General features: G+C 38.8%; 1 protein-coding gene across 1 annotated transcript in view; it reads left to right on the forward strand.

The window, feature by feature from the left end:
- The first annotated feature begins 557 nt into the window (after positions 1-557).
- EGF (epidermal growth factor) overlaps positions 558-20318 on the forward strand; it is a 96155-nt gene continuing 76394 nt past the window's right edge. The window contains 1 exon segment of the mRNA XM_047091156.1: positions 558-1154. Coding sequence (XP_046947112.1) covers positions 1028-1154 — 127 coding nt within the window. The 5' untranslated portion in view covers positions 558-1027.

Raw genomic sequence — 20318 nt, forward strand, 5'->3', positions numbered from 1 at the left:
TGCTCTAATATTGCTCCTGTGAATGATCAATTACTCCTAAGTCTGAATTATTGGCACTGCTGTTCACCACCGTCGGCATGGTTTAACTTTGTTTCCATTATGCTCAGTCGGTTGAGCGCGGACTTTGGCTCAGGTCATGAGCTCACAGTCTGCATGTTCAAGCCCTGTGTTGGGCTTGGAGCTTGGAACCTGCTTCAGATTCTGTGTCTTCCTCTCTCTCTGCCCCTCCCCTGCTCACTCTCTCTCTCTCTCTGAAAAATAAACATTACAAAAAAAAATTAACTTTGTTTCTATCCTTCAAGACATTAAAGCCTAGTCACTATTCTGCAGGTACCTCCAAGACACCGGGAGCAACTCCACAGCCCCCTCACTGCTCTCTCCCTAGTTCTGCCCGGAATATTTATGGTGAGTAGCCAGTTATCTCCTCTCTGGCAGCCGTCCCTGCTTTCCTGTAGCGTGGAATTGCCCACATTCACATTTGCAAACAGAGGCTCACTCAAGTGTCACTAAGGGAGAGAGGAGGTGGAGCCAAAAGGGCTTTAAAAAGGAAAGGGAGTCATTCTACTTTTCATAAAGAGAAACTGTTTGGGGAGCAATCCTGTCTCTGTATTTCTCCCTTCAGCCTCATCAAGGGTCGTTGTTGGAACTTTCCATCACTTCTTTCCTTTTCTCTCTCTCTAGCCGTTGCCTACACCGCTCTGCCTATCATAGCGAAGTCAGCTGCAGGCTTCCAGAGTGTGGCTGTTCAACTGCGAAATTTGTCATAAAGGTGTCAGGCATTTCTTAGGGACTTGGACTTCCCAAAAACATAGAGAAAGAAATCTTTCCCGGAGTGTCCCTTTCAGGCTGTCTTGAGTTGAAGGAGACAGAACTGGAGGACTACAGCAAAACAGCGGATTAAAAGATGCCCCAGGGCTGCAGGCCAACCCAGGGGGACACGCTTGGGGTCAGACGGACCGACTTTGCCCGGGCTATGCTCGAACAAAGTCAAGTTATTTTCTATTGAAAGTTCAAGCCCATCAAGATTATGCTGCTCTTCCTTATCATTCTGTTGTCAGTAGTTTTTAAATTTAGTTTTGTTAGTCTCTCAGTACTGCAAGGCTGGGACTGTTCTGAAGGCTCTTCCTCAGGAAAGGGGAATTCTACTTGTGTGGGTAAGTAATCTCATGAAAAGGCATTCACATCTTCCCAGAAACTGCCTTCAAATACCTGTTCATTCTGTTTTGTATACTTGGATATGTTTTTCTGATTTGTCTTTGGGTGTATATATTGGCTTAATTTTTGTTTTCTAATGCATGTATATTTCCTTCCTGGTTGTTAGAGGTAATCTGCTACCAACTATAAAAATTCACAGCTCCCGAACTGTTCTTACGTGTGTGAGGGAATATGTTCTCATTTATAACTAGCTGAGCATTTCATGTAAACCTCTGTCTTTATTCTGACATGAAGAGTAATACTCAGTTGGTTAGCTTTATATTGGAAGCTGAGGAAACAGATGGAGTTTTTTTTTTTTTTTTGAAACTGTTTCTATGTAAGCCATAAAGGAAAAAAAGATCCTTTCTGATAACTTTGTGTAAGAACTCAGAATTTGCTAAAAAACAAAACGAAATAAAACAAAAAAACAAACAGTGAAAAATGGGAAGGGAATAGGGAACAAATGTAATTCTGAAATTGTGAAAGTTAAGCCAAGTTTCACGTTAAATCTCCTCCCCTCCCTCCCCTCTCCTGCCCTTTCTGGATCTCTGACGGCAACTTCAGTGTTCTAGTAACAGGTGCATTGTAACTTTGAGCACTGCTAAGAAATAACAGTGAATAAATATGCCACACCCCCTCTGATATTAAGTGGGTTTTTAATCAAGGAGAAATAGGACTTTTACTGAATGCAAATAACAATCCTGCCTAAGGACTTTGCCTGAAAAATCTCTCTCTCCCCCTCCTTCCTCTTCTTCTTCCCCCTTTCTCTTCTTTCCTTCTCCCCTACGCCTCCTCCACTTCTTCCTCTCTCCCTCTCTCCCCGTCTTCCTCTTTCTCTCTCACCTTCTCTTACTGTCGATTCATTTTATTTATTCCTTGGGTATGTCTCCAAACTGCTGCTCAAACAGAGCAGCCGTTTCCATTCATCAGAGGGCACTGACTGCCCTAACATACCTATCCTGTCATCCTGACCTTTTGTAAAGGGGTCTGGCTCCCAAAAAGAGGTAGGGTGAAGGAAACACAGTACAGTTCTCAGACCAGAAGCCTCTGGAAGACAGCACCAAATAATTGGAATAAAGAGAACAATTCTGAGTCAAACTGCCGACTTTGGGCTCCTGCCCTGGCTCTCCCATGAAGGAAGTTACAGATGAGGAAATCAGGTGCTCTTGCTCAGAATTCGGGACTCTGTCTCCAGGCAGTACTCATTGTAACAAGTGAGCAGAGCCCTAGGGCACTGGAAGGAAGGACTGAATTCTAGTGATCTCTATGTCTCCAGCACCTAGAACATTTCCCCCTTGATAGTATATACTCTATACATTCTTCCTGAATGAATGAGAAGTCTCTCCCTGACCTGCTAATCATATAGTCCCAGAGAATAGCTACAAAAAGGGGGTGACAAAAGGCCAAATGACCCCATGAACTGATTACTCAGCTGTTGGAGCAGAAATATAAGCTTTGGGACAATTATGTCAAGTGGACTGGAGCCTCTCTGGGGTGGGAGAATTTTCTGAGAGTATTTGGCACGTGACCAGGGGCGGGCATTGCCATCTGCCTAGGATGTGAGGGGAGATGGTAGGAGCCAGTCAAGAAGCAGAATCCGAGAAAGCAAGAAAATTACAGAAATGAACTGTTACACATAGCTTTAGAGTCTTAGGGAGCAACCCGATTCCTGCCAGCAAAGGAGCTTCTGCCTTGTGCTCCTCCCTGCTGGTGGCTCAGAAGTGCCTTCACTAAGACTGGTTGCACAAATAAACCTGAAGCCCAGGGTAGAGATAGTGTGCCACAGAGTGGAAGGTTTTAAAAGCGAATGTACCTCATTTCAAATCCATTCTACCTGTTTACTACTGGAATGTTGCTGGGAAATAATAATACCCCCCTTTCAGGATTGTTGTGAGGGTCACATGAGATGACACTGATATGCACCTACCACAGAGGGCTGTGGATTGTGCTCAGTACATGTCCTCTTGTCTAAAACACCTTAATCGAATCATACCATGAGATGCCTTATTTGAACAGTGGCACAGACCCCACAGAGTGTGGAAGGTCTGGATGCCACTTTGTGACTCTGTCTCTGCTCCCTTGTTCCTTGCCAAGTCACTGGTGTAACCCCCCTACCTTACACTCCACATCTCATGTTAGCTGATAACTGCCTGGGTCACACCCTATGCCCCCCGGCATTTCAGAGGGTAGTATTTCTCCTCTGTAAATAGATAGAGTGCTATCATCTATTTTTTTTTCTCCCAACTAAATTCTACTCACCTTATTTCTTGCCTTTGGCATTGAGACAGGCCACCTCTGGCCAGCAGGAAGAATGCTTTGTGGTCTGACAAGATTCAGGTTACTTTATGCAAGGTTGTCACTCATGTGACTGGTAGCCAGATAAACCTCTTGGTAACACAGCATTGGGTTTTCTTCTCGTTCCCCACTACCCCTCCTGCTTTTTTTTTTTTTTTAAACTAAATGAGTATTTTATTAGCCTCTATTTGAGCTAGAATAGGTGAAGAGTGCAATGAGGAAAACTGCTGGCAAATGGCTTCTGAACTTTCAAGCCTATTTGCCCTGGAGGGGAAATATCAGCTGAAAAAAGAAACTTTTCCTGTTTGCTGTGTGTACCTGTATTATTTATTTGAACTTTCTTGGTAAATAAAGGGTGAGGAAGAAGTACAGGCCAACCCTGAGACAGCTGACTGCAGGAGGGATCCTGGGACACCAAGTTAGCCAACCGGGGAGATCACGCTTAGTAAACAGTGAAATCCCCGATTTCAGCACTGGCTAAGGCTTGCTCAGCTTTCCAGTCATGTGCAAAGCAGAGTAATTCCAGAATCACAGCCTTGTTTGTTTTTACAGCCAAGGTTATGCAAAAGTTTTTTTTTTTAAGTTTATTTATTTATTTATTTTGAGAGAGAGAGAGAGAGGAGAGAGAGAGAGAGTGGGAGAGTGTACGAGCAAGAGTGGGGCGGGGAAGAGAGTGAATCCCAAGCAGGCTCCCGTGCTGACAGCACTGGGCTCGAACCCGCAAAACATGAGATACTGACTTGAGCTAAAATCGAAAGTTAGACACTTAACTGACTGAGCCACTCAGACAGCCCCAAAGTTTTTTTTTTAATCTAACAGCAAAGAAATTATAGAAATGATCTTTTATGCATACCATGTGAATGAAACCACTCCCGCAAGTACTAAGTGGTTTGTGGTTTTTTTGAGGGGTAGTAGAGCTTAGTGGTAAAAAACTCAAGTTTTGGAGATAGACTGGGGTTCAAATCCTGTTGCTTGTGTATCATGTGTTTCATTTTCCTTGCTGCAAAACAGAGATAATTACTCTCTCCTTCCAGGATTGTTCTCGGGATTGTGTTAATGTATTTGTTTTCAACGCTGGCCGCACATTACATTCACCAATGTCCAGGTTATTATTCTAGTCCATCTGGGTCAGAGTCTCTTTTGCGGGTGAAATCCAGCCATCGTTTTCTTTGTTACTCTCCCTTGGCAATTCTAATGGCCATAATGGGCAGCCTGAGTTCAGGACCACTAAATTAATACATATGAAGTGCATAAAACAGACCCTGGCACATAATTAGCACTCCATGAGTCTTAGCTGCTATTAATATTTTTATTGTTCTCAAGATTATTTTTATTGGTGGTGATAGTAGTAGTATTTTCTAACTATGGCTTAGTTTCATCTACAATAATTGAATTTTTTTTTTAATTTTTATTTATTTTTGAGACAGAGAGCATAAATGGGGGGAGGGTCAGAGAGAGAGGGAGACACAGAATCAGAAGCAGGCTCCAGGTTCTGAGCTGTCAGCCCAGAGCCCGACGCAGGGCTTAAACTCACGGACCTTGAGATCACGACCTGAGCCGAAGTCGGACACTTAACTGACTGAGCCACCCAGGCGCCCCTTGAATTTTTTTTTGTACACAGAAAAATGTCACATTGAAAAACTTGATAGTTTTACATTTAAAAATGTAGTCAAAATAATTTCAACATTTATAACATATTTTTGTAATCAGGAGAAATGTTTATTAAAAATATGAAAACATTTCAACCTGTTTTGAGTTAGTGCCCTTGTGGAACTACAGTTCCAGTGCTTGTCTTTCTGCTTGTTAGATTTCTTACCAGTAATAATTTTATTTTTTATAACAGTAGCGAAAACAAGCTACTTGAAAATGATTATTTTAATTTTTTAAAGTTTATTTATTTATTTTGAGAGAAAGAGAGTATGAACAGGGGAGGGGCAGAAAGAGAGCGTGAGGGAGAATCCCAAGCAGGCTTAGTGCTGTCAGCACAGAGCCTGATGCAGGGCTTGAATCCCTGAACAGTGAGATCATGAACTGAGCTGAAATCAAGAGTCCAATGCTTAACCCACTGAGCCACCCAGGCACCCTGAAAATGATTATTTAAATTCTTGCATATTTTTTTCTTATATTTGGAACCAATTTCTCTAAGATTTTTTAAAAAGATTTTATTTTTAAGTAATCTCTATACCCAATGTGGGGCTCGAACTCATGACCTTGAAGTCAAGAGTCAGACACTCCTCTGACTAGCCAGCCAGCTGTCCCTTCTCTAAGATTTTTAAAGTTGTTGAGGGCATATAAATAAATGATAAAATAATTATTTAAACAAATTTACATTTTTGGGCAAGTTGGGTTGTCCAAATATTCGACCTTCAGTTTAGAAGTTGGAAGGTGGGAATTCTTTGCTTGTGTTCAGGAGACAGCAAGTAATTGTCTCCCATTAAAAGTAAATGGACTAGTAAGTTGGCTCATGTAAATTCAGGATCTGGTTTTACCAGCTACAAATTTGCCTTCATGAAAATCCACTTGAGATCATTTCTTATTTAGAGTGAATGAATGGTTCTTCCTTCTTTCCTTCCTTCCTTCCTTCCTTCCTTCCTTCCTTCCTTCCTTCCTTCCTTTTTAACATCAATAGTCTCCAATTTAGTCCCATCAAGTAAACGATTAAAATGTGGGCATACGCTCTCAGGATGTGTCTGTTTGTCAGTTACTTACATGCTACTGAGAACTACAACTATGAACATTACACAACACATAATATTTCTAATATTTCCTTTCCACACAATAGTGAATCTTCATCCAGTCTCTAAGTAGTACACATCCTACATGGGGGAGACTGTTCTAGAGAAGTAATAACATGATGGAACAAATGCTTTATCTTTTTTCACTAATCTCTGTTCACTTAGGTATGAAGAGAGAAACAAAAGGATTGCTAATTTCTTTTTCAAGTACAGGGGACTTATTCATAGTGAATGACTTTTCTCAGAGTGTATAAGAGAAGAAATAAAAAGGCAGCAGGACTGTGCTGAGATTCTTTCATAAGGACCAGAAGGCCATACCACATCTCTAAGGATGGGCTGGAGTTTCTGATATTCCAAAGCTCTATGATCTGCTGAGGTCACTATGTTTTCCTTTGTTCAAGAAAAATATCCTATTCTAACATCCTATGTTAGGGGAAACCCAGAGTCTCCTCCCTTTATCTTGGAGGGTTTCTGGACTTGGGGACAGTGATGTGGCATGTAAGGCTCTGTTCCCTCCGGTCCTTCCACTGAATTACTCATCTACTCTGGGCCTCACTTCTCTCACGTGCTGACCCTTTCCCACACTCCATCACCTCACACTGGACATTACCCTGTTTTATTTCTCACATATAAGTCATAAGGGTACAGACTTTTAACTAAAGGCTTTCGGCGAAAAGTTCTAGCCACGCCCTGATCCAGCACATTAAACAAAACAAGATATTTTTCATTCTAGTTCTTGAATGGTAAGTGATTATTCTCTGTGGCAAAGACTTACCACTCATCTCTTTTTCTTGGCATTAGCCTTCCACGATGGTAGCTGGCCCCTCTTTCTCCCTGGGTTGTGTGATCTGTATCTAGCCCTCTTTCCTTAATCTATTAGGTAAATCTATTAGGTAAATCTATTAAGGCCTTCTTAATCCTTATGAACATTTTATTTATTTACTTCATTTGCATTTCCAATATAGTGAACATGCAGTGTTATATTAGTTTCAGGTGTACAATATACTGATTCAACAATTCTGTGCATTACTCAGTGCTTATCATGCTAAGTGTACTTTTTTTTAGAATTGATTTTTAACATTTACTTAGTTATGAGAGAGAGACAGACAGAATGAGAGCAGGAGAGGGGCAGAGTGAGAGGGAGACACACAGAACTCGAAGTGGGCTCCAGGCTCTGTGCTGACAGAGCTCGAACGCATGAACCGTGAGATTATGACCTGAGCCGAAGTTGGACACCCAACCGACTGAGCCACTCAGGAGCCACTTGCTAAGTGTACTCTTAATCCTCTTCACCTGTTTCATCCATTCTTCCCCCACACTTCCCCTCTGGTAACCACCAATTTGTTCTCTATAGTTAAGAGTCTTTTTTTTTGTCTCTTTTTTCCTTTGTTCATTTGTTTTATTTTGTAAATATCACATATGATCAATTCACATATTTGTCTTTCACTGACTGACTTATTTCACTTCGCATTATACCATCTAGATCTATCCATATTGTTGCAAATGGCAAGATTCCATTCTTTTTTATGACTAATATTCCTTAGTATGTATGTGTAGTATTTCTTAGTATGTATATACACACATACACACACACCACTTCTTTTTTATCCATTCATCTGTTGATGGACACTTAGGTTGCTTCTATAATTTGGCTATTGTAAATAATGCTGCAATAAACATAGGGATGCATGTATCTCTTTGAATTAGTGTTTCTGTATATTTTGGGTAAATATGCATTAGTGTGTGATCACTGGATCATAGGGTAGTTCTATTTTTAACTTTTTGAGGAACCTTCATACTATTTTCCAGAGTGGTTGCAGCAGTTTGCATTACCAACAGTGCACAAGGGTTCTTTTTTCTCCACATCCTCACCAACACTTGTTTCTTGTGATTTTGATTTTAGCCATTCTGATAGGTATGAGGTGATATCTCATTGTAGTTTTGATTTGCATGATGAATGATGTTGAACATCTTTTTATGTGTCTTCTGGCCATCTGTATGTCTTCTTTGGAGAAATGTCTGTTCATGTCTTCTGCCCATTTTTAATTGGATTATTTGGTGTTTTTTTTTTTTTTTGATGTTCAGTTATGTAGGTGCTTTATATATTTTGGATACTAACCCCTTATTGGATATGTCATTTGCAAATATTTTTACCCATTCAGTAGGGTCTTTTTGTTTTGTTTATTGTTTCTTTTACTGTGCAGAAGCTTTTTCTTTTGATGTAGTCCCAATAGTTTATTTTTTAAATTTTTATTTATTTATCTATCTATTTATTTATTTATTTTTAAATGTTTATTTTTTGAGAAAGAGAGAGAGAGAGAGAGAGAGCGTGAGTGGGGAAGGGGCTGAGAGGGAGACACAGAATCTGAAGCAGGCTCCAGGCTCTGAACTGTTACGATAGCACAGAGCCTGACGCGGGGCTCGAACTCACAGACCAGAAGATCATGATGTGACCCAAAGTTGGACGCTTAACCTACTGAGCCGCCCAGGTGCCCCCAATAGTTTAGTTTTGGTTTTGTTTCCCTTGCCTCAGGAGACATATCTAGAAAAATGTTTCGATAGCCGATGTCAGACAAATTACTGTCTATGTTCTTTTCTATGATTTTTATGGTTTCTGGTCTCACGTTTAGGTCTTTGATCCATTTTGAGTTTATTTTTGTGTATGATGTAAGAAAGTGGTCCTGTTTCATTCTTTTGCATGTAGCTGTTTAGTTTTCCCGCAATCATTTGTTGAAGATACTGCTTTTTTTCCCCCATTACATGTTCTAGCCTCCTTTGTCAAAGATTGTTGACCATATAATCATGGGTTTATTTCCGGGCTCTCTGTTCTGTTCTATTGATTTATCTGTCTGTTTTTGTGCCAGTACCATACTGTTTTGATTACTACAGTTTTGTATACTATAGTTTTGTAGTATATCTTGAAATCTGGGATTGTAATACCTCCAGTTTTGTTGTTCTTTTTCAAGATTTGGCTATTTGGGCTTTTGTGATTCCACTCAAATTTTAGGATTATTTGCTTTAGTTCTGTGAAAAATGCTATTAGTATTTTGATAGGGATTGCATTAAATCTGCTTTGGATAGTATGAACATTTTAACAATGTTTGTTCTTTCAATCCATGAGCATGGAACATCTTTCCATTTGTTTGTGTCATTGTCAATTTCTTTTATCAATGTTTTATAGTTTTCAGAGTACAGGTCTTCTACTTCCTTGGTTAAGTTTATTCCTAGGCATTTTAATCTTTTTGGTGTGATTGTAAATGGGATTGTTTTCTTAATTTTTCTTTCTGCTACTTCATTATTAGTGTATAGAAATTGCAATAGATTTCTGTATATTGATTTTATATCCTGTGACTTTACTGAATTCTTTTATCAGTTCTAGAATTTTTTGGTGGAGCCTTCAGGGTTTTCTTTATACACTATCGTGTTATCTGTAAATAACGAAAGTTTTACTTCTTCCTTACCAATTTGGATGCCCTTTATTTTTTTGGATTGCTGTTGCTAGGACTTTCAACACTATGTTGAAAAAAATAGTGAGAGTGGACATCCTTGTCTTGTTCCTAATCTTAGGGAAAAAGTCCTCAGTTTTTCGTTAGCTGTGGGTTTTTCATACATGACCTTTATTATGCTGAGGTATGTTCCCACTAAACCTACTTTGTTGAGGGTTTTTATCATGAATGGATGTTGTACTTTGTCAAATGCTTTTTCTGCACCTATTGAAATGATCATATGGTTTTTGTTCTTTCTCTTGTTGATGTGATGTATCTCATTGATTGATTTATTTGTTAATATTAAACCACCCTTGCATCCCAGGAATAAATCATTTGATCGTGGTGAATGATTTTTTTTAATGTATTGTTTGAATTCAGTTTGCTAATATTTTGTTGAGTATTTTTGCATCTATGTTCATTAGAGAAATTGGCCTGTAGTTCTCTTTTTTGTAGTGTCTTTATCTGTTGTTAGTATCAGGGTAATGCTGGCCTCATAGATTGAATTTGGAAGCTTTCCTTCCTCTTCTATTGTTTGTAATAATTTGAGAATAGGTATTAACTCTTTAAATGTTTGGTAGAATTCACCTGTGAAGCCGTCCAGTCCTGGACTTCTGTTTGTTGGGAGTTTTTTTGATTACTGCCTCAACTTCATTGCTGGTAATCAGTCCATTGAAATTTTCTATTTCTTCCTGATTCAGTTTTAGAGGTTATATAAATATATGTATATATTTAATATTTATTTATTTTTGAGAGAGAGACAGAGCACGAGCAGGGGAGGGGCAGAGAGAGAGGGAGTCACAGAATCCTAAGTAGGCTCCAGGCTCCGAGCTGTGAGCACAGAGTGCGATATGGGCCTCAAACCCATGAACCATGAGACATGACCTGAGCCGAAGTTGGATGTTTGACAGACTGAGACACCTACATGCCCCGGAGGTTATATATTTTTAATAGTTTATTCATTTCTTTAAGTTGTCCATATTTTGGCATATAATTTTTCACAACATCCTCCTATAACTCCTGTATTTCTCTGGTGTTGGTTGTTATTTCTCCTCTTTCATTTCTGATTTTGTTTACTTAAATCCTCTCTCTCTCTCTGTTTTTTTTTTTTTTTTTTTTTTTTTTTTTTTTTTTTATAAGTCTGGCTAGAAGCTTGTCAATTTTATTGATCTTTTCAAAGAACTAGCTCCTGGTTTCATTTATCTGTTCTATTATTTTTTTTAGTTCTGTTTTGTTTATTTATGCTCTAATTTTTATTATTTACTTCTTTTTACTGGTTTGGGATTTTGTTTGCTCTTCTTTTTGTAGCTCCTTTAGGTGTAAGTTTAGGCTGTTTGTGGAGATTTTTCTTGTTTCTTGAGGTAGGCCTGTACTGTTGTAATCTTCCCTGTTAGAACAGCTTTTGCTGCATCCCAAAGATTTTGGACTCTTGTATTTTTATTTTTATTTGTTCCATGTATTTTTTTTTAATCTCATCTTTGATTTCCTAGATGATCATTCATTGTTTAGTAGCATGCTATTGAACTTCCATGTATTTGTGTTATTTCCAGACTTTTTCTTTGTGGTTGACTTTTAGTCTCATAGCATTATGGTTGGAAAAGATACATAATATGATTCTGATCTTTTTGAGTTTGTTGAGATTTGTTTTATGGCCTAATGTGTGATCTCTTCTGGAGAATATTCAGGTGCACTTAAAAAAGAATGTGTATTCTGCTGTCTTAGGATACAATGTTAGATCCATCTAGTCATTCAAAACTATTGTTTCCTTATTGATTTCCTATTTGGGTGATCTAGCATTGATGTAATTAAGATGTTGAAGTCCCCTACTATTATTATGTTACTATTGATTACTTCATTTATGTTTGTTACTAACTGTTTTATGTATTTGTGGCTATCATGTTAGGTGCATAAATAATTACAATTGTTGTATCTTCTTGTTGGATTGTTCCCTCTATGATTATATAGTGTCCTTCTTTTGTTATGGTCTCTATTTAAAATATTTTTTTAATGTTTATTTTTGTGAGAGAGAGAGAGACAGAGCATGAGCAGGGTAGGGGCAGAGAGAGAGGGAGACACAGATTCCAAAGCAGGCTCCAGGCTCTGAGCTTTCAGCACAGAGCCTGACACGGGGCTTGAACTCATGGACCATGAGATCATGACCTGAGCCAAAGTTGGATGCCCAACTGACTGAGCCACCCAGGCACACCTACAGTCTCTGTTTTAAAACCTATTTTTTTGATACAAGTATTGCTACCCTGTCTTTCTTTTCACTTCCATTTGTTTACGCAGAATGTTTTAGAATTCTTCTTCCTCCAACTCTGTTTTATTTTTTATATTTTTTATTTTAGATAGAGTGATAGTGGGGGAGAAAGGCAGGGGGAGAGAGAGAATCTTAAGCAAACTGCACGCTTATCATGAAGCCTGATGCAGGGCTCGATCCCATGACCCTGTGATCATCACCTGAGCTGAAATCAAGAGTTGGACACTCAACCAGCTGAGGCACCCAGCTGCCCCTTCAAGTCTGTTTTCTGATCATATCCTGGGCCTCCCTTTTTAAATAATAGAAAAAAATAAATTACTAAATAGCATAATGAAGTGTTTTAATAAACAAAATAACTGTTTCTCAAAAAAAGACATTCTGACCACAAAGTTTTGAACCATTTTTTCTTCCTCTTTTCTTTCCACAGTAGGAGAATGTTAATTTTGAGACAGAAGTGAAGATTCTTAGAGGTAGGTCCCAGGTGGGAATACTACCTGGAGAGGAGACATTTTCCTGGACTCTCAGACTCTTTCAGGGTTCTGGAATTCCAAGGTTGAAGAGCGTCGTTTCTTTGGCCAAGTCAGAAGTGAGGCAGGGTACTGACTTCAAAAGAGACCTTCATGGGTCTGGCCTTGACCAGTGATTAGAAGCTCCTCTAGGGGTTGTTCTTCTTTCCTGTTATTTCCAGTTTTTAAAGAGGGTCTTATTAAGAATTAGAGATTAGGGGCGCCTGGGTGGCGCAGTCGGTTAAGCGTCTGACTTCAGCCAGGTCACGATCTCGCGGTCCGTGAGTTCGAGCCCCGCGTTGGGCTCTGGGCTGATGGCTCAGAGCCTGGAGCCTGTTTCCAATTCTGTGTCTCCCTCTTTCTCTGCCCCTCCCCCGTTCATGCTCTGTCTCTCTCTGTCCCAAAAATAAATAAACGTTGAAAAAAAAATTTTTTTTAAAAGAATTAGAGATTGATCTCACTTGTGCTAAGGAAAATGAGAAAAAGGCCAATCCTCTTTCAGATGAAGTGATATAATAAGTGGCAGGTAGGAGAGACTTCCAGAGCACTGTGCTCCTACAGTGGTGTGACCAGAGGTAGAGAAGCTCAGATGAGAGGCACTGGTGGTCAAGGTTAAGGGAGGCAGAATATTTCCCAGTTAGTGGTTTAGTATAGTAGTCCCCACTTATCCACGGATTTGCTTTCTGTGGTTTCAGTCTTGTGCAGTCATCTGGAAGCAGATGATTCTCCTGACATAAGGTCAGAAGGTCAATAGTAGCCTAAACTACATCACAATGCTTATTTTATCATTCATCTCACTTCATCTTATCACATAGGCATTTTATCATGTCACATCATAAGAAGGGTAAGTATGGTACAATAAGATATTTTGAGAGACAATATTCTATATAACTTTTATTGCTGTATATTGTTATAATTGCTCTATTTTATTATTAATTATTTTTTAAGTTTATTTATTTTGAGAGAGAGAGAGTGAGTAGGGGAGGGGTGGTGAGAGAGGGAAAGAGAGAATCCCAAGCAGGCTTTGTGCCACCAGCATAGAGCCAATGTGGGGCTTGAACACATGAGCATGAGATTATGACCTGAGCTGAAACCAAGACTCAAATGTTTAATCGACTGAGCCACCCAGGCACCCCTATTAATTATTGTTTTTAATCTCTTACTGTGCCTAATTTATAAAGTAAACTTTATCATAATTTTTATTATAAGGAAAAACATAGTTTATTTAGGGTTGAGTACTAGCTGATGTTTCAGGCATCCACTGGGGGTCGTGGATGTATTTCTCGTAGATAAGGGGGAACTACTGTAGTAGGAGAATCAAATAGTTTGGATTGTGAATCAATTAGTATATATCCTCTCTTATTTTTATCATTGATTTGTGGATTTTGTTGTACTAATTTATTTAGATTAATTTATGCTGTTACAAAATCAAATACTGGACCTCAGATAAAAGGTAACACATATTTCTTACCTAAAAAATAAACCCTCCCAAGTCTGTGCAATATTCTTAAACAAAAAGTTAAGTCACTTTGATTACAGTAGAGGATACTAGCAACTTTCCAATACATATAAATTACTCAATCTAAGATATTTTAGCAATTATTTTAATAAGATAGTTTTATAAACTTGTTATGAACAAACAAAAAACATTAGCTAACCTCAACAACTGGAAACTATTACATTGGAGAGCTTTTTCAGAATGTCCAGATCAATTTTAAAGAACATACTTTCTGTCAAGGAATTTCTAAACATTATTCAAGAAATTTTCAAATTTCATGAAGCAGTTCAGTGTTTAGTTCAGTTTTAATTTTTACTCCAAATCTGAGAAATCCTAGAGTTAGGGAACAAAATGTTCTGTTATAAATGTTATGTTAATCAATGTTTTGTTATAGTTTCTAATGTTAGAATTAGAATTAACTTTGAGAAATCAGCAGGAACAACAACAACAGCACAACAAAAACCTGAAGCATTGGAACATAATTTCCTCCAGTGTCTATTTACTTCTTGCCCAAAGGTCAATACTTTCATCCAAAATGGTAGTACTACTCATTGTGAAGGAGCTATTACTTGCATGTTAGGTGAACCAAGAATGCAGGTTCATTTTGTAGAAATTCTTTATTAATAATAGTGTTTATAAATACTGGTATTGCATGCCACCATTTCAGTCCCTCTTACACTGCTGGTGGGAATGCAAACTGGTGCAGCCACTCTGGAAAACGGTATGGAGGTTCCACAAATAGTTAAAAATGGAACTACCTTATGACCCAGCAATTTCAGTACTAGGTCTTTACCCATAGGGTATAAAAATACTGATTAAAAGGGGTACCTGCACCCCAGTGTTTACAGCAGCATTATCAACAACAATAGCCAAATTATGGAAAGAGCACAAATGTCCACTGACTGATGAATAAAGAAGATGTGACATAAAAGTTGAATGGAACATCAGCCATCAAGAATGAAATCTTTTGCAACGATGTGGATGGAACTAGAGTGTATTATGCTAAGTGAAATAAGTCAGTCAGAGACTGACAAATACTGTATGATTTCACTCATATGTGAAATTTGAGAAACAAAACAGATGAACATAGGGAAGGGAAGGAAAACTAAAATAAGATAAAAACAGGGAGGCAAACCATAAGTGACTGTTAAATATAGAGAACAAAATGAGGGTTGCTGGAGGGGAAGTGGGTGGGGGATGGGCTAGATGGGTGATGGGCATTAAGGAAGACACTTTTTGGGATGAGCCCTGGGTGTTATATGTAAGCGATGAATCACTAAATTCTCCTGAAAGCAACACTATACTATATGTTAACTAACTTGAATTTAAATAAAATCTTGGAAGAAAAAAATAAGGAACATAAACTGACTATTAAGAGAGGAAGAAAGTTGACAGTTCCTGAATTTTGTAAAACTGTGAAATTCCAATATTCCAAAAATTTCAAGTATATGTTCTTTGGAAAAGAACCTGATATATTTTTTGAAATAAAAAAAAAAAGAATTCCTGTCCCCTAAAAGGTCCTTCTAGCTGGACTAAGAATCAAGTTGACATGAGACAGATTAATAGGAGAAAATAGAATTTAGTAAGTATATGTATGGGGAATCCACATCGCCATGAAAGATAGGCAAAATGAAGTATATGTATCATTCTGAACTAAAAACGGGTAGGGGTTTGGGACTTTCAGAAAAGGAATGTTATTCACAGGGTGATAAGAACAGATATTTGGTAATTAGATGATTGCCCTGCCATGCAGATGGATCATTCAGGTAAAATTTGTTTCTGTTAATAACTCTTATTCTGGGAAGGGCCCCCAATTTAGATTCTTCTATGTAGTTAAGGGAGGGGCAAAATTTCCCCTTAAGCCCATAGGGTCTCAAGTGCCTTCAGCTCAAAATAATCCGCATGCCAAAGTGGCACATTCTTGGGGGGCCCTGTCCTGAACACCTTCAATTCAAATGTTTCCTTTTGGTGTAGGCAGGCTGGGTCCAAGGACCCAGAGGCATTCCTACAGGACCAGCCAAGAGAGTCTACATGCAGGATAGAAATCAAACATGAGCTGGGAGGGCATGAGAGCAGAGTTTATTGAAGATATAGAAAGAGTGCAAATACAGACAGAGCATCCAAGAGACTCAGAAAGGAAAAAGATAGTCTCATCTTTGCTTGGATCTGGGGTTTTTACTGAGGATTGTGGTCTGGTGTACATATCCTCCCAGGCATCCAGGATCTAGTCAGAACAAGGAAAAGGGTCCATAAGTCCTCCATAAGTCTCTTATTCCTTGGAGCCAGGGGATCTTGGCGTCAAGATGTCTAGTGCTGGTGGTCTGGAATATGCACAGGATGGCTTCACTCGGTCATTCTCGCCCAGTCCTTCCTTAGATGTTATCTAATGTGCTGAAAGACTCTAAAGAAACCATTAACTCCTTGTTCCTTACAAGGAGGACATACATTATTTGTACTATGAGGCATATGTAAAGTGGGGGTGCAGTGGGGCTCAGTCCCACAAACTGTGACATCATGACCTGAGCCAAAATCAAGAGTCAGACGCTTAACCAACTGAGCGTTAAGCAAGAGCTTAACTGAGCGTCCTGGCAAGAATAGAAGCAGGAAAAGGACAAAAAGCAGATTTTTATGGCGTCCTTCAGTTTCTCTATGTCACTTTGATGCTGGAATTTATTTAATGTATGGAAACTTCAGTTGTTTTAGCCAAATATTAGGCAGAAACTTTTGCTCTCATCACCTCTTGACCTTCTTTCTAAGCCAGGAGTTTGAATTGGTGTGTGCGTCTGTTTTCACTTTATGACCTTGGTTTTCTGATTCTCCCAAGCCTGGCTAACCATGCTAATGTCTCTCAGTGTCTGGGTTTCCCAAGTATTTCCCAGGATACTTAGAACGCTGGAATTTGTGTGAGTGTGAAGGCATTTGAGAGCCAGCAGACCCCCATGACAATGATTCATGGTATGGGCTGATTTATTTGCAAGCCCCCTCCCAGTAGCAGGATAGAAAAGGCCTCTCAGAGAACAGTAGTACTTTCTTCCTCCATCCAGAGTAGCCTGTCAGGGTGCTACAGACCAGCTTTGTCTTTGTAGGTAGATTTCATTCATAAGGTGATTCTCTTTGTGGGTAGATGGTTGTTAGGATACAGACGGTCCTAACAACATCAAGGCAGCTGCCTTGTTCTTTAGCACATGATGTGGCAGTTGAGAAATAGTGTTTTATTTTATTCATTTCAATACTTTTCTGATTAAAATTTCAAAAGCTTGAAGAAGGGTCTTTCTTCTTCCATAGGTTGCATCCTTTTATAAGCAGATCAATTACAGAAGATCAGTCACACTCAGCACCATATAGCTGTTGACAACAATCCTGTGTATTTGGGACCCTTCCCTTATGAGGTTGAAAAACATGCAGAGTTTAGAACCTACCAGGAGTCTTCATATGTTTTCCTCCCTCTGAAGCATACAGTTGTTCTGTTTACTATAGAATGTTCAGCAGAAAGGAATTTAACCTCTCCTTGGTCTGCAGGGAAACTGCAAAGTCTATTGTCATTAATTTACCCTGTATGTGGAAATACAGATCTTTTAGATTTAAGCAACATTGTTGAGAATTTTAAAAGCTCTGAGTGGATCAAAAAGGTTATTATATTTTGGAAAACAAATTTGAAAAACCAACCGAAACTTATATTTCTTGATTATTCTAATGAATCCTGGCAACAATTTCACATAAGGAGAAAAAAGAATATGTGAAGAAAAATTTCCATCTAAAATTTCAATGCATTTAGAAAGCACCCAACAATGGGGGTGCCTGGGTGGCTCAGTTGGTTAAGTGTCTGACTCTTGGTTTTGGCTCAGGTCAGGATGTCACAGTTTGTGGGATCAAGCCCCACGTTGGGCTCTGAGCTGGCAATGCGGAACCTGCTTGGGATTCTCTCTCTCCCTCTCTGCCCCTCTCCTGTGTGCTCTTCCTCCCCCCCCACACACAATTAAAAAAAGAAAGGATGATAGGTGAATTTCTTTAAATATCGATAGATTATCTTCTGGAACAGAAACCTAAAAAAAAGCACATTGTGCATGGATATCCCTCTGTCACATAAGCTACGTTGATGCATAGGAAATGACTAGGTTTTATTACTTCCAACAGACAGGATGAAATGCCATTTTTTAAACAAAGGACACATTTTAAACAGTGAATTGTGGTTGGTGCATTACACATGTGGATTGATCTTGTCACAGGAAAAAGTGGAGCAGTAGATAGGTGGTTCTAGTGTTAACTTGCTGTTGTCTTATTTTGCATGAGAGCGCTCCCTCAGTTTCAGTCGATGGGCTATACCTGGCAGGTTGTATTAGGCTTCAACTTTTGAAGTTAATAAAGTTCAATTGTGTAGCTGATATGAGCTTCCAGTACTCACCTCATAGGATTTTATGACGACTAAATACAGTAGTCGATATAAGGTCCTTAGACTCACACTTGACTTAGTGAGTTTCCAGTAAATACTAGCTGTTACTTTCCACCCAATACCATAAGCTGAGACATTTAGAACACCTTTGCTTTGTGAACACCTTTGCTTAATGATGCTTAGAGAAATCTGAAGTTAGTTTCTTGGGATGAGCCAAGTCCTCACAATCATCTTACCCACAATTTTCTGTGATTTGTTATTATCCTTGATGATAAAGTATGACACAAAATTTCCAATTAATTATTTTTTCCTAATTACTCCATCATATCTGCTTTCAATATTCCAAAGAAATTACATGAAGTATTTTTTCTCTATATTTGTATAGCTATATGTGCAGCTGGGGCTTAGGATTAACTGGTTGGTCAGGGTGGAATTAATAAGAAAAATGAAATTGGACTCAGGAAGCATCTAGAATCCAACACTTTTTAATTTCTTATTGTTTTTGTCTATTTGTCTAGGGATACTCAGAATGTATCTACAGGCAAATGTTTATTTGTTTAGGCTTGTAATTTGAGAAACATTATCTTAAAGTAGTGAAAGAAGAGAATTGTGTTAAGGTGTTATCACATGGTTTGATTTGCTGACAGGTGTAAGGTGTTATCTCATGGTTTTGATTTGCATTTCGCTAATAATTACTGATGTTGAGCACATTTTCATGTGTCTGTTGGCCATATTTATGTCTTGTTTGGAGAAATGTAGACTCAGATTCTCTCCCCATTTTTTTAAATGTTATTTATTTTTGAGGTGGGGGCTGACAGATTGTGAGTGGGAGAGGGGCAGAGAGAGAGACACAGAATCTGAAGCAGGCTCTAGGCTCTGAGCTGTCAGCACAGAGCCTGACATGGCACTCAAACTCATAGACTGTGAGATCATGATCTGAGCCAAAGTTGGACACTCAAACTGAGCCACCCAGGTGCCCCTCTCCTCAATTTTAAATAGGGTTTTTTGGTTGTGTTTTTGAGTTGTAGGAGTTCTGTCTATATTTTTGCATATTTACACCTTATCAGATATATGGTTTGCAAATATCTTCTCCCATTCAGTAGGTTGCCTTATCATTTGATGATGGTTTTCTTTGCTGTGCAGAAGCTGTTTATTTGATGTCGTCCCATTTGTTTATTTTTGCTTTTGTTACTCTTGCCTTTGGAGTCAGATTGCAAAGATGGCACTAAGACCAATGTTTGGGAGCTTACCACCTATGTTTTCCTCTAGGACTTTTATGGTTTCAGGTCTTCCATTCAAGTCTTTAATCTATTTTGAGTTAATTTTTGTGTGTGGTATAAATAGTAGTCCAGTTTCATTCTTTTGCGTGGTAGCTGTCCAGTTTTCCCAACACCATTTATTGAAGAGATTGTCCTTTCTCCATTGTGTATTCTTGGCTCCTGTGTTAAACAGACCCATTTTCTAACCAGTTCCTGGAACATGGATGCAGAGAATCTGGCCTTAGGGTGAACATGCCTAGAGCAGTGTTTCCCAAAGTGGGTTTCTTGACACAGTTGAGTTATGAGACCCTAACTAGTAAGAGTTCTTGGTAAATTCAGTTAGAGATAAGCAGCACAGCATGATGTTTAAAAGCTAGACTATGTGATCAGAAAGACATGGCTTTATTATTTATAAATAATTAATCTGTTACTTATTGGCCATGTGACTATGTCATGTTAACTGCTCCCAACTTCAGTCTCTTCTTCTGTACAATGAAAACACTGAGAACCTACCTGCTGGTATTATCCAACTAAATGAAACAATACATTCAATGTGCTACCCTGAGAGATAACACCCAAGATGTTGGCTATTGCTATTCTGGTGATACTCACCACCTACCTTCTTGGAGTATCAAAAAGTGTAATGGCACATTAAAGGGTGAGAAGTCCTATTGAAAAAAAAAATCTGCAGAACCT

Source organism: Lynx rufus, unplaced genomic scaffold (genome assembly GCF_022079265.1).
Source record: "Lynx rufus isolate CCGP_SWC_20201006 ecotype Redwood Valley unplaced genomic scaffold, mLynRuf1.p SCAF_3, whole genome shotgun sequence".
Lineage (NCBI taxonomy): Eukaryota > Metazoa > Chordata > Mammalia > Carnivora > Felidae > Lynx > Lynx rufus.